A 15,340-nucleotide genomic window follows, 5' to 3' on the forward strand; every position below is an offset into this window, starting at 1 on the left:
TCTCCTGCCTGCACACTCGGTGAAGCACGGCCTGCCCCCTGACTGTGCACTCCCTACACACAGGGCTCACTACTCACGTGGCCCCAGTGCTCCACTTGGGGGGTCGGCGTGTGTTGGCTCCCCAGCTCGCCTTTCTAGATCCAAGTCCTGGCTCCACTGCGTACTAGTTGTGTAACCTTGAACAAATGATTGAGTCCTGCTGAGCCTCAGTTACCGTATCTATAAGATGGGGACAATAACTAGTACGTGCCTCGGAGGATTGTAGTGAAGATAAAATGAATTCCTGCGCATATAGCCCTTAGATCAGGACCAGGCACAAAGTGGTCAAGGAAATGAGCTATCACCCACTGTTGTTGCTCTCTGTACCCTAACTCTGCACGAGGCCCTGAGAGACAGAGCATGCCCCCAGCCTTTGAGGGGCTCATGCAGCCATGGAGAACACAGAAGGTGGGGTGGTCATCACCCCCAGTGGGACAGGAGCTGACAAATCATGGGCAGGTGGTGGGCAGCGGACCCTCCATAGACTGAGCGCTGGGCAGTCCCCTAGCTGCCTTTAGGCCCACAAGCTCAGCAAATCCTTACACAGCCCTGGGAAAAAGTCACCATGAACTCCCGTGTGCACAGGGGAAGATTATCCAGCATCCCTTGGCTCTGCACAGCCAGAATTCAAACCAAGTCTTTGTACCATGCCACACTCCTTCTTCGCTCTGAGAACTCTGGACGCCAGAGGCCTGCTCTTTCTTACCTAGAGGGCAACATTACAGGTGCCCCGTGTTTAATCCTTAAGGGTGCTGGATGGGATTTGTTCTTGATGAGGAAACTGGGTTTCAGAGGGATTCAGCAACTTGTCCAAGGTCACACAGCTTATAAGAAACCGGGTATGTCTGACCCCAGGTCTTCTATTACTGTGCCTCCTGCAGTCATGGATTCATCAGACACTCTTGAAATATCTGCTCTGCTCCAGGCCCTGGAGTTACATGATACCCATCATGTAACAATACAGGGTTCTGGCTTTCAAGAGAAGAGATCAAATAAATATCAGGATAATATAGGACGAGGAGGGTTAAGGACAAGAGAGGCGCAGGATTCTGGGCAGTAATATGGGAGCAGGGACAAGTTTCCTCCTAGCCTGGGAAGTCAGGGAGGGCTTTCCAAAGGAGGGTGACCTTGCAGGTGACATGTAAGCCAACCCCTGAAGGGTGAGAAGGATTTGGCTAAGCTCACAGGGAAGTCTCACGGGCACAGGGCACTTCACACACCTTCCATTCTCTGACACACCCAGCTGGTCATTTTCATAAAAAAGACTCTCAAGGTTACTTTAAGAAAAAAATGGGTCAGCAGATGTCTACAGCATCAGAATGATGTTCTGTAACAAGGCCTGGCAAGTGAGTGCTCCTCAGAGTTGGAGAGGATGCAGAAGTGTCCCAGAAAGGGAGCAGGGAGCAGAGTTTTATGGGGGGCAAGAGACCCGTGTTAGATTCAGGCAGGTGGGGCTGACGGGGGCAGGTTGGTGTGTTAAAGCACCCACCTGCCGTGGGGAAGAAGGCGGGCTGTGAGGCCAGACTGGGGGTGAGGGACGGGCTGCAGCCAAGGGCAGGGGAGACGGGACCCAGACAGAGGCAGGGCAGCAGGGAGAAGGGACGGGGACAGATGTGTGTAGGAGAGGGGACAGTCTTATGTTGGTATGTGCCACTGGCAGAACAAGACACTGACAGCCTTCTGTTTGGTCGTGATTATGGGCAAAATAGGATTTTCTTTCAAGGTAAAAAACTTAGTTGAGGTTCCAGCTACTCCAGCAAGTATTTCTTCAACACCTGTCCTGCAGGTTATGTGTCTTGCGCATTGCTGAGTGTCGGTGTCCAACCGCAGTCCAGAGGGGAAAACAGAAGTTAATCAAATGATCAAACAAATGAATGTGAGATAAAACCATGACACCTGACTATGGGAGGGAATATTCTAGCTCTCATCTCCCATAGCCACCTTCCTCTTGGTTCAGATTCTCCTTCCCTAAGGCGGCAGTGGACAAACTTCCCCTTTCTTTGGGCTTGTTAAGTGCTCAGTAAATATCAGCCACCTGGGATCGGGATCAAGGATCAGGTCACCCAACCGCTTCTCACCCTTCCTGAAGAAGCCTGTTCCCCACCTACCTCAACCCCTTCCCCTGGGGCCACACAGGCCTCTGTTTATTCCTCAGTCTCTAGTTCATGCTTCACAGATGCTGCTTGCCTAATTAACTTCCCACTTTCCTGCAGATCTTAGTGTATCACTTCTTCCAGGAAGCCCTCCAGGATGACTAGCTTGGCAACTCCTATTAACCATACCCATGGTGTCATGCCTCATGTACCTGGCGTGCCTTGCCCTGCTTTAGATGTTCCTGCAGCTGACATGGTTTCCGCTCATCCTCAGAGAAGAGGCAGAATATGGCCTTCAGCCCCACTCTACATCAGACCCTGCCAGGAGGACACAGTAGGGCCAGCTGCCGTGAGGAAAGCTGCTGAATGTTCTCTGCAGCAGATTCAGTAGGAGGCCAGCAGCCCTGGATCCTCAGAAGGCTGTAAGGGATATCAGGAGGTGTGTGCTGGGACCCAGGCTTTCCAAAGTGGCTTAATGGAAAGAACCCAGGCTTGAGGTCAGATACCCGAATTTGGAGTTTGGCTCTGCCGTTTATCAGCTGTGTGACACTGGACATGTTTCAGCATTTCTCCAAGCCTTGGTCTGCTCTTCTGTAAAATGGGCTGAACAGTACCTCATTAGGGGCACTAAATGAGATGACTAGAAATGCGCAGGCTAAAGTGATATATTACAGGGACCCACGATGGGAAGCAAGCTAGTGCTTGCTATGTGCCAGGCCCATGCTATGTCTGTATCTTGCCCTCTACAACTTCTCTGTGAGACAGACCATGCTGAGTAAGGTCCCTACACCAGGTTGCACCTGGCCGTCCCGGGCAGCCAGAATCAGGCCCAGAAGAGGTGATTTCCTGGAATCATTCCACTCACTGTGCTTCTCCACAGGTCCAGAATGTGCATGGAGCTTTCAATGCCCTCGGGGGAGCAGACAGACTCACCTCCAACCGTATGTATCCAGTATCCCAACTGGGAACAGGGAAAAAGGGAGAAGGGAACGTGCAGCAAGTACTCAGTGTAAGCCGGGCTGTGAATGCCCCATTCCCACAGCTGGCCTGTGAGGGAGGTGGAATGAGCCCTGTCTGACAGACAAGGGGAGAAAAGTGACTTGTCTCCACCCTCCCTGGGGAAAGGAATGTGACAATCCCAGGTACCTCGTAAGAGCTCAGTGAGTACCAGCTATTATCATCATTATTTTTTTATTTTTTTAGAGAAAAAAATTTTTTTTAATTTATTTTATTTTATTTATTTATTTTTTTGACAGACAGAGATCACAAGTAGGCAGAGAGGCAGGCAGAGAGAGGAAGGGAAGCAGGCTCCCTGCTGAGCAGAGAGCCCCTGATGCCAGGGCTCAACCCCAGGACCCTGGGATCATGACCTGAGCTGAAAGCAGAGGCTTAACCCACTGAGCCCCCCAGGCGCCCCATCATCATTATTGTTATCATTACTGCCACGTAATTGTTTTTAGTTGAGATGATCACCTAAGATCCCACAGGGAGCCGTGGCATTGCTGGGATTCATCCTGGCTCCAGTGGTACCAGGAGAACAGGGCTGAGGGTGGCCCAGTTGGGTCTGACCACCCAGCCACCCACCCAACCCCCCACTTTCCTCCTGCTGGAGCCCCTCCCCCTCATGAATGCTCCCTCCCTGAGCTCTCCACCTGCTCAGTTCTCTGGTACCTTGGCCCCTACGAAAGAGGGCTTGGTGTCTTTACACACTGACACACCTGTGCACACACCTGTCATCTGATCCAATGAATTTTTGCACACCTGTGCACACATGTGTGCATACACATAGGGCCTTGGTAGCATGCACAGAATGGGCCCAAGAGACCTGTCTGCTTAAATGGATTCACCCCCCGGATCCTGCAGGACAGGTGACCTTGACTTTCCTTACTTCCTCACCTCACCCTTAACAAATCATACTTCATTTCTCTGTGTCCCTGTGAACCCTCATCCATCAGCAAAAGTCATCATCTCAAAGCCAGTAGATGGCCGTTTCCCTTCTGATTTTTGTCCTTGGCATTTGTGCGTGAACATGTTTTTTCGGAGTGTTTCCTGTGGTGATGGAGGCACGGCTGCCCACCCAGCAGTTCTGCCATGCTTTATTAAGGCATCGTTGCCTCGGGGAAAATGTCTGTTCGTTGTTTTTTACCATCACGGCAATGCCTGTGATACTTAGGATATTTGCTTTACATTGTCCGGTTGCTTTCCTGCTGGGTCCAAGCCCCTTCCTGTTGCCTCCAGCAGGCAGCATAGGAGCAGGCCTCCTTGTCTTCATGCAAATGTCTGATTCTGACCGGGAGATGATCCTTCCGATGTTGATGTTGGTGTCCCTGTCGGTATAGTTCTGTGGGGCAGAATGTTGTCCCACAGCAGTGTCCACACCGGCTCGCAGTTGGCGCAGATATTGACATAGAACTGAGCTTGGAAGGACCCAGACTGTGTCAACCAGTAGAGGGTTTGGGCAGAAAACCCTGCCTGCTCTAGGGCTAGTGACGAGAGCCATCTCAGGCTGGCTTCCATGGAAAGAAAATGCATTAGATCAAACAACAGGCAGCCAAGGGTAGGGCTGGCTTTCATTCCCTCAGCCCTCCAGCTTGGCCTCCCTGCTGGGCCTTTTTGCCTTTGCTGCCCCCTCTGCTCCCAGACCTTCCCCTTGAGGGCTGCTTCTTGTCATGTAGGTCTCAGCTCAAATGCAACCACCTCCGAGAGACCCTCCTTGGCCACCTTACGTAAAGGAACTCCCACTTCTAATAACCGATTTTTCTTCCAACAGACCACTCTCTCTGGAGATAATGAGGAGGGATTGTGGATGTTTTAGCCCTGGCGATGATGACATTGCAGTTGTTGTGTTTTTGTTTTTTAAGAGCCTTTATCTTTTATAGAGACATAAGTAAAATATTTGTGGATAAATTGATGTGATGTCTGGGATTTGCTTCCAGATAAAACAGGGTAGGGTGAAAGATGGGGTAGGGAGGAAGCAAAACCAACCCTGTATTGTTAATTGGTTTTTGTTTTTTGTTTTTTTAAAACATTTTTTTAAAGATTTTATTTATTTATTTGACAGACAGAAATCACAGGGGGAGGCAGGCTCCCTGCGGAGCAGAGAGCCCAATGCGGGGCTCGATCCCAGGACCCTGGGATCATGACCTGAGCTGAAGGCAGAGGCTTTAACCCACTGAGCCACCCAGGCTCCCCTGTATTGTTAATTGTTGAAACTGGGGAATGGGGTTTGTTATAGGATTCCCCAGTTTGTATGTGTTTGAATTTTTCCATAATAAGATGTTAGGAGGGAGGGTGGGAGGCTGCCAGGGCAAAGTGTACATGGGCCTCCCTGGATCAGGTTGGAGCCAGCAGCCCCCTGGAGGGGCCCACAGCCAAGCAATCCACGTGGATGGAATTAGGTGCGGTGTCCCTAGTGGGCATTTGGCAAATTGTGTCAAAGGCTTTAAAAATGGTCATTACCTTTGAGTCATCATTTCTACTCATAGGAGAGTAAGCTAAGGAAATAATGAAGAGAGTGTGCAAAGATTTAGGAAAATCATGTTCATTAGGTCATTGTTTATAGCAGTGAAAATGAAGAACGGCGTCAATGTCTAGCCACGGGGGGGATGGGTTGAGTCCATTTACATGGCGGCTCTGTGGGATACGTGCAGATGGGTCAGAACTTCGCAGGCATTCAGGCAGCTGACGTTTATTGAGCACCTACTGTGTGCCAGGCACCATACTAGGGGATATTGGAGCGACTAAAACAAACGGAGTGGGGCTTACTGCTTTCTGTGTCTTAGACCTAAAATGGTATCTGTGGTGTTTAGTTCTTAGAAAAGGGTACAGTGTGATGCCATTTTAGGAAAATATAAATATATGTATAAACATAAGCTTAGCAGTTTATATACAAGAATGTGAATCCATGGTTTTCTGTGGATGGTGGATTTGTGGGTGGTTTCTATTTTTTTTTCACTTTGGGATCATCTATATTTGTACAAATTTTAACAGAACTATTACAGATGTGATTTTCATAAGGCTTTCACTCTTTCGTTCTCTCAAGTGTTTAACCTAGAGCGATGGGCATTTGGAGCACGGTATCTCAAGTATGATCTTTGGGCACCGGGTTTAAAATGCAGATTCTGAGTCCCACTCTGGAACCATTCAGCAGGGGTAAGACCCAGGTGTCTGCCTTTTAAATCCTGGGTGACTCCCCTGCTCCTGACCCCTGGGGCCCACTGCAGGTTCTTCGTGGACTTCTCCCTGAGGCCACAGGGCTTTACTGAGGTTTTTCAGAGGAGTCAGGTCTCAAGACAGTTCAGGAAGCAGCTCTTTCCTTACCAAGAGGCAGTATTAGCAGGAAGAGGCCGTGAGTGCCATCTGCTTCCCCTAACCTCTTAGAGCGAGCAAGTCCAAGGACTCAGAACTGATTCAGCCCATAGACCAGGACTAGAACATAAAAGACTAAATTTCTGTATGATTTTAGCTCCATGATCCCTGAGCCAACATTCTAGAAGGCAATAACTGAGGGGCTCCTTGAGCTTCTCTTAGCATCCCAGAAGCACGAGCCAAGGGAATTTGTACCTCTCCTGGATGCCGTTGGGCAGCTTCGGGCCAGCGTTCTGTCAGCCTCGTGTTTGGTTCTGGTTACCTCATGCTTATCAGAAGCTGATTCATCTGCTCTTCCATTCATGCCCCGGACCAGCCGTCCTTCCTTCCGTTCATTCATTCCGTAAGCACTTGCTACTTTCCACTCTGTGCCAGGCCCTCTGCAGGGTTCTGGGAGAATAGATGAGTAGGGCTTGGTCCCTGCTCTCTACAGCGTCCCCCCTCCCACCCTGTCCACCGTCCAGCAGTGTGGGTAAGAGTTATAGTGCAATATGACAGGGCCAGGTAGAGGGAAAACTGATCTCCCATTTAATTGAAAATGAGGAAGGAAATTTGAATAGTTTTTTTGAACAGAAATTTGAAAAGAAATTATGAACAGTTCTTCATAAATGTAGTTCCTCTGCTTCATGGACTCTTTTTTTTTTTTTTTTTTTTTTTTAAGTAAGCTAGGCACTCAACGTGGGGCTTGAACTTTACAACCTTGAGATCAGGAGTTGCACGTTCTGACTGAGCCAATCACACACCCCATTTCTCTTTTTTTAAAACTCAAACTAAGCTTGTTTCAAAAGCAACAATGTTCATACAGGACCAAGGGCGCACCATGAAATGTGATATTTACCAAATCCTGCCTTCTTCCCCGGAGGATACAACTGCTAATAGTTTCTTGGGTATCTTTCCAGAAAATTCTGTATATTCATGCATCTAGAGAGAGTGAGTCTTCCCTGCTCCCAGGACATGGAAACATGTTATTCATTCCATTTGTAACTTGGTTCTTTTCCCTTAACAATACCTCTTGGACAGTGGCTTGTCACAGTACCCATTCTTTAACGTTTGCTCTATTGCTGGACATTGGGGTCATTTCCAGAATTTTAATATCCTGTACAGTGGAGGAATAAAGATCCTGATAGATGGAGTCTCTCAATTCCTGGTATCCAAAGAGAGAAAATGAAGAGGGGTTGTTTGGTGATGAAAATTTGGAAACGGCACCCCCAACAATGCTGAACAGGTTTAGGGTTGAAATGACAATAGAATTGCCAGCCGGGCAGTGCCTGTCCCCCTGCTTCATCCTGCTGTGTCCTTCCTGCAGCTCTCGCTTCCCATGACTACATCTTGAAGATCGTGCCCACAGTTTACGAGGACAAGAGTGGCAAGCAACGGTACTCTTACCAGTACACAGTGGCCAACAAGGTAGGTCGTCCTTGGGCCCAGCTGTGTGCAATTGCGCCCTCTGCTGGCCTTAAGCAGAATGACCTGTATCTGAGCGAAATTCCCACCAGTTCCCTTTCCAGGAGCCTTTCCCAGGGTGCTGCTGGGGCCAGGCTCTGTCCCTGGCTAGAGATGAGAGGCCAGTGTCAGAGTTAAGGGGAGGAAATCGAACCAGGAGATGGGGTGTGATCTTTTGAGAAAGCCTTGCATCTGGCCCCAGTCCTTCAGACTCAGGACCCTGATTGGTCAACACACAACAGAATTTCTGGCTCCCGGGGCGCAAGCACGTTATCCAGAATCACCAGATGGCCATTGGCTAACAGGAACGTCCTAGGACCCCAAAACTCAAAGTCATGGAGAAGCAGGTAGGCGTTGATGGGAAGCAGAGGACGGTGAGGGCCCGCTGAATGGGATGACTAAGAGTTGTTTCAAGCTGAGACAGCCTCTAGCTTCTCGGGACATGACCCTGCCAATGGACAGGCATGCTTGCAACACGTTAGTTGAGGCACCCCCAGTGGATCCCTTGATCACCAGGACTGTCCTTTTCCTCCTCTTCTTGGCTGCCCAAACCCCTTATAGCCAGTATGTTGTTTAGCACAATTGAAAATAGTAATGGAGTGATAGCTACCATTTATTGAGCAGTTACTATGGGCTGGGTACTCCGCTAAGCTCTCTAACTCTACCGTCTTTTTCAGTCATGACAGCTCTGACTGGGACCGTCCTTGTCCCCATTTTACAGATTTGGGGACAATGACACTGTTTTGGCCCTGAGAGGTGGTCATAGAGCTACAAAGTGGCCTAGTAAGGGTTAGAACCGGGTTCTCCTCTGCCTCCAGAGCCTGGCCTCTTGCTCCCATCATCCACTCAGCCTGAACAGGGTCAATCGAATCTGTTGGGCTGAGAGCTACTCTCTCTCGGGTAGCTTGAGGTCCCTCTGCCTGGCTCGACCTCTGCTGACTGATGCTCTGGTGTAACTTTCCAAAGGGAGTTCTGTTTCTTTCACTCACTGTCTCCTAAAGGGCATCTCATTGTAACTGTCAGGTGCTGACGGCATCTAAGGGCTGGGATAGGGATGCGTTCTGAGCAGAAAGGGTGGGGCCGGAGCAGACTGCTGGTGCAGACCTGGCTCAGTCACTTGCTAGCTGTGTGGCCCAGAACAAGTCTCATAACCACTCTGTGCCTCTGTTTACTCATTTGTAAAAGGGACGGTACCCACATCGTAAGATCGCTATCCGGTGGGGCAATGTTTTAAAAACTGCTTTGTCTGGGCACCTGGGTGGCTCAGTGGATTAAGCCGCTGCCTTCGGCTCAGGTCATGATCTCAGGGTCCTGGGATCGAGTCCCGCATGGGGCTCTCTGCTCAGCAGGGTGCCTGCTTCCCTCTCTCTCTCTCTGCCTGCCTCTCCATCTACTTGTGATCTCTCTCTGTCAAATAAATAAATAAAATCTTTAAAAAAAAAAAAAAAAACTGCTTTGTCCACAAAGGAGGCTTTGGGTAAATGGGACTTACTACTGCTATTTCTCATTATCTTCTTCTATCCCTCTGCTCTGGGCTTTGACCTAAACAGACCCATCAGCTCCCGCCGGAGAAAGCTGATCCTGTTTTGCCCAAGGCTCCTTCCCCTGAAGCTTTGGCAAAGACCCAGCAGCCAGAACGGCTTGCTCAGCTCTCTCTGTGGCCTTGGCCCCAGCCTGCCCTGGGGAAGAGTGGGCCGGGCCTGTCAGAGCCAGCGGTGGTCCATTAGGGTGGGAAGGTCTTAGGTCATCCCTGGAGAAGCCTCAGAGCACGGACCCTAGCATTTGGGATGGGGGGGCACCCCTGTGGTTTAGTCTGGTCTACAGTTATTGTGGGTGAATGAGAATAGCCCAGAGGTTTCCAGCAAATGCCTAGACCAGAGAGGATACACATTAATTCAGCTCGTTAAGCATCCTTTCATCTCACCCAGCCAAGGGCCATCTCAGGAAGCCTGGTGGTAGGGTGCTTCTGTCTTTCCAGTTCTGGGTGTTCCTTCTTTGAAGAGGCCCTCTCCCCACATGGCCTTATACTCCTCTCTCTTACACACACACACACCCCCACACACACACCCTTCAGGGTGATGTCCTGTGTGCGTAGAATGCCCCCTCCTCATAAGCTTTCCAGCTGGCCTGGGGAGAGTTGGTCATTCGTCACCAGCCCCCCCAGCACCCCAGGCTTCTGGGGCACGGACAATGTGGCAGTATTGTGGACGGTCTTCTACATCTGCTTCCTTCCCCGGACTGTGACCCCCCCACTCTGGGGATGGGGCAGAGCTTCCTCACCTTGGGGTCCCCAGTAGCCAGCACCCACAAGAGGTGCTTAGCCAACAGTCAATGAGTAAGTGAATGGATTTTGCATGGCCAGGAGTTACAGGGGGAAATGCGCCTTTACTCCGGAGGAGCCCAGATCACACCTGTCCTTTTCACCTCTCTGCTCTCCGATTCTGGTGCTGCCTCCAGGTCATATGGTCAGTGTTCAACCACCCAAAGGATTGGAAATGTCCCTGGCAAAGGCTGCCCATCTGGATGCCAATAACAGAGCCTCCAGGGGAAGGGGTGAAAGGAATGGTGTTGGGAGGGGGAGGGTCCAGTTCTAGGCAAGAGAGAGAAGGCTCCCTCCTGGGGTCTCCAAAGGACCCTCTGCAGTCCACCCCCCACCCACCAGGAACCATGGTTTGTATGTCTGGTTCTCATGTCCCCCTTTTCCCCTCCTCCATCCTAGGAGTACGTAGCCTACAGCCACACAGGACGGATCATCCCTGCCATCTGGTTCCGCTATGACCTTAGCCCCATCACAGTCAAGTACACAGAGAGAAGGCAACCTCTGTACAGGTTCATCACCACGGTAAGTCGGTGGGGCCCCTGCCCTGCACCCCTTCTCCTTGCACCCCTCCTAGTTCTCAGAGGAAGGGGAGACAGTCTACAGGGTTAGGAGCACAGGCTGTACACAGAAAGTTATGATCCGTAGGATGTGGAGAAATGTTATCAGAATCATGTCAACATCAATGGTGTGTCATCAAGAAAATATTTTCCAAAGGGGAATGTCACTAGATGAATTTAATTTGTTAAGTAGATGTTTATATAGCTTGTTAGGTTTAGCAGGGTTTATCCTTTTCTGTGGAAATTCTACAGTGAAGATTTAACTCATTTTTTCCCCCATGTCTATTTTCCGACTATAGCTGCTGGTACTGTCAGGTTTCTCCTTTCTCTCCTGCCTGCTTGTTCTCTTTTCTTTTTTTCTTTGATTTTTTTTTTTTTTTTTTGGCATTGTCTCCATTAAGTCTGATTTTCTATGGGGCAGCTTCAAGCTGATGTCATTTTTCTTTGATGCTGAGTGTTTCTATCAAGGATGCTATTTCCTGGCGTTCCATTAGAAGTGTCCTTGGGGGCAGAACAGCGGGCTCATGGCACCCTGCTTCAGCCAAGAGGCCCAGAGATGTTTTGTAAGCCAGAGTCAGCCGAGGTGGAAGAGATGGGGAGATTATCTCTACCTCACAGATTTGGAAACTGAGGCCTAAAGGCTCTTATGCTTTTGTACCTCTTCATAGTCTTAATAATGATTCAAGATCAGGGGTCTACTTCTGGATCTTTAATTCCTGGCTCTCACTAGATTTGTATTAGTCACAACTCTGTTACAGAAAAGACAGAACCCCACATCCAGTTGGCTTGTTGTAATTAAGCTTCAGGCATGGCTAGATCCAGGCACAAATGTTGTCCAGAATAGACCTTTTTTTTTTTTTGTCTTGTTTTCCTCTAAACTAGCTTCATTTTCAAATAGAATTTACTAATAGAAAGTGTCTCTTCCTCAGTAATTTGACCTGAGTCCTGAATGAGATAGTACTGTCATTGGCCTCACGCAGCTCCCCTTCCAACCTCGTGGCCCAGAGAATGAAAGGAGTACCCCCAGTTGGCCAGCCCCAGCTGGATCATGAGGACAAAGATTGTGAGGGGATGGGGCTCCCTAAGGGAAAATCAGGGGTCAGTTTCTAAGAAACAGAGGGGTGGATATTAAGAGGCAAAAAGTTCAGATGTCTGCAACGTCTCCATCTTATGATCCACTATATACCAGTAACTGGCCCTCTCCCTGTCTCCTAGGCCTCATGGGACTCAAAGGGCATTATCAAAGGGAAGCTCTTTGCCAATAGAAAGCCATGTGGGTGCAAAGGGTGTCAGAACCCTAGTACTGATTTGAGCCTCACAACAGACTTAGGCTGCTCTCTGACTCCAAATTGGAAACTTCCAGTCAACAGAGGGCACCTACCATAAAGCTAAGACACTCGACACAGACTGGGAAAATGTACTTGTCCCACATACAAGAAAGGAATAATCTTTAGAACTTATATGGAGACAATTCCGACAAACCCGTAAGGAAAAGTTAAGCGACCAAAAAGAAATATGGGTGAGAACTTGATCATTCATTCACAGTAGAGACCATCCTGGCCAAGAAAAGATGCCAGAGTTCCCTAGATATTAGAGAAATTTGATTCAAAATGCAAGACCCGGGGCACCTGGGTGGCTCAGTTGGTTAAGCGACTTCCTTCAGCTCACGTCATAATCCCAGAGTCCTGGGATTGAGTCCTGCGTGGGACTCCCAGCTCCATGGAGAGTCTGCTTCTCCCTCTGACCTTCTCCCTTCTCATGCTCTCTCTCACACACTCTCTCTCTCTCTCTCAAATAAATAGATAAAATCTTCAAAATGCAAGGCCCAATTTGGCCCTACCAGACTGGCAGAAATGACAGTGCCACCACAGTGGAGATCGGGAGGACACAGCAAGGGGACTGCACCCACTATCTGGGATGCAGGTAGACTGGGTCAGGCTCTGGGGCAGGAGATGTACAAACCCTTTGACCCAAAAGCTGGGGAACTTGATTTTACCCAAGGCCCTACAGGGTACCACCTGAAATGTTTTGGGGTTTTCTGCTTGTTTGTTTACCCCATGCTCCTACTGCACACCCAGAGTAAGAAGCTAAGACACAAGTAGGTGTGTTTGTGCAGGTGTGGTCTGCTCCTCAGAGGCCCTGCGGTCTATGGCATTGGCACTGGCAAAGAAACCCCTTTGCCTGTGTCTCACCGTAGGGTTGAGAAGGATCTTCTTGTTCCTTTTTTATTTGCACCTATTTGCCACATAGCTGAGGCTCTGAGTGTGAAAACCCCCGGCAAGTGGCTGAGAAATGAAGCAACTTCATTTATTCGCTGAACTTCTGTGAGAATTTGCCACAGGCCAGGCCCTGTGCTGGGCACCAGAGATAGCCGAATTTGACTTTCTCTCCGTCCTTCAACCACTCCCGGCTGGTGGGAAAGAGGTTTGAGCACACAGAGAACTGATGTCCCGTCCAGCAGGGGCTCCCTTGGGGCTGTGCACTGGGCACTGTGGTAGCGACGACTCCCTTTGGTTTGGTAGATTTGGAGAAAGGAAACCCAGAGATGGGTCTTGAAGGATGTAGAGACGTTTTCTAGACCGATGAGTGAAGCAGAGAGGGTCTTAGCACAGGGAATAGTATGTACAGAGGTGCCCAATAACATATTTTGTGAAGGCCACGGGGCCTCTTTTGATGGGGGTGGACTTCTGAGAGCCGGAGGTCCTGAGAAGTCACAGGGGAAGAGCCTGTCCTTCGTAACCCAGAGGCCAGATGCCTCCATGACTCCATTTCCTTCTCCTCTTGCCACTGGCCATCGGCCTTGCCTCCATCTCTGCCCCATCCACCTCCATTCAAGCAGGGACCATGCTGAGGGCACCTCCCGATGTCATGAGCCTGGTGTTTTTTCTGGAGGCCCCGCACCACCATCACGGTTGCTGTGGCAACCATGGGGGTCAGCCCCAAGTGAGCCAGCTGGCTGTCCCTGGCAGATGGCGTCATTGTGGAGCTTCAAAGACTCTTGTCACGAGGTGGCAGATGTGGGGGTGACGCTCACGTGCAGACACACACGCACAAAGAGCCCCGGGAGCACTGGCAGGGCGGGGCAGGGCTGGGGTGGAAGTGGAGGCACCTGCTGTGACTTCTCTTTCTCTCTTTTTAAAATCAAACACTTGTGTGCAAAGCCCCCAAGCCCCAAATGGGGGCCTCTGCAAATAGCTCCTCACGGGGGCTGCTTAAGAGAGGGCTTAGGCCAGAGGCCAGGATGTCGTCATGTGGCGGCTGCAGGGCGGCGGGGGCAGCTGTGGGTGGGCTGGAATGAGGTGGGGTGCCTTTCAACAGGGTGTGCGTGTGGAGGGGAGAGACAGGTGGGGCCTCCCTGACGCATCTGTACCTATCAAGTCCCTGGATCATTCGAGGTTGCCCCCCTAGGGTCTCCTGATCTGCAAAGGACCAGGACATTCCAGGTCTGAACAGAGGAGGTTCCCTCCTCCTGGAAGTCTCCCACCAGGTTGCACAGGGCTTCTCTCTCTGGGCACCCAGGGCGTGTTGCTCAAACTTCCGTTCTGTGCTATTCCAGAAAATTCCATCACTAAAGGAATAAACAGATGGTGTTTAACAACATGCAAGTGATCCCCTTCAAAGTGCCCTCCCACACACACACACATTTGTCCCCTGCCCCTGCCACTTGCCCAAGCCCCCTTTTTGGGATTGCCTTCAAGTGGCTTGTGGTGACAGATTGGATGACTTCAGAACTGTCACATCACTCTCCTCGTGTGTTTTACTCTATGAGGGAGGAACAGCCAGAAGTCAAAAAGTACCACACTGGGCCAGTTTGGCCATGACAGTTTTTGCTGCCCCCCCCCCCCAAAAGTACCAGCTGGGAATGGCATGCTCCCATTGGGCAGCAGGGATAGCTGAATTCGACATATTCCCTGCCCACCAGGTGTTCTTTGACAGTGAAATAATGCCCCGAACTTTAGATTGCACTTTGTAACTACCAGGCCTGATTATGAAGAGCTCCAGGTCTGATGCCCCTGTGTGTCCTCAACATCCAGCATGGGGCCTAGCCTGGAGATAGGTACTCAGAAATGTAGAAGAGACAGCTACTTGAAGAAGTGATCGTATAGCTACACTTACTAGGCATCTACTATGTACTGAGTAATCTTAAAATTCCTTTAACTTTCCCAGGAATCCTCCAAGGTAGATGGTATCAGTCCTGTTTTATGTATGAATTAACTGAGGCCCAGAGAGGTAAAGAAACTCATCCAAGGTCACACAGCCAGTAAATGGTGAGGCTGAGACTTAACCCCAGAGCCTACTTCTGTCACAGCCCCCAACCCACCACCACCACATAGCTTGGGAGCCTCCATCCTCCAAAACAAAGGCCGTTGAAGATGTCCCAGCAACAGAGTCCCTAGAAACCATGGAGTCCTTGGTAGGACACCAGGATGATTTGATACAGTGACCCCCTGCTGGGAATCAGGAGGACATGTTACAGCAGGAAACAAGGCAACATTGTGAGCATAAATTGTGAGCATTGT

At 50.0% G+C, this 15,340-nt stretch overlaps 1 protein-coding gene across 1 annotated transcript in view; it reads left to right on the forward strand.

Moving 5' to 3' along the window:
* Positions 1–15,340, forward strand: part of ERGIC1 (endoplasmic reticulum-golgi intermediate compartment 1) — a 104,146-nt gene that overhangs the window by 80,149 nt on the left and 8,657 nt on the right. The window contains 3 exon segments of the mRNA XM_047729216.1: positions 3,013–3,073; positions 7,807–7,907; positions 10,663–10,785. Coding sequence (XP_047585172.1) covers positions 3,013–3,073; positions 7,807–7,907; positions 10,663–10,785 — 285 coding nt within the window.

This window comes from Lutra lutra, chromosome 5 (assembly GCF_902655055.1).
Source record: "Lutra lutra chromosome 5, mLutLut1.2, whole genome shotgun sequence".
Taxonomy (NCBI): Eukaryota; Metazoa; Chordata; class Mammalia; order Carnivora; family Mustelidae; genus Lutra; species Lutra lutra.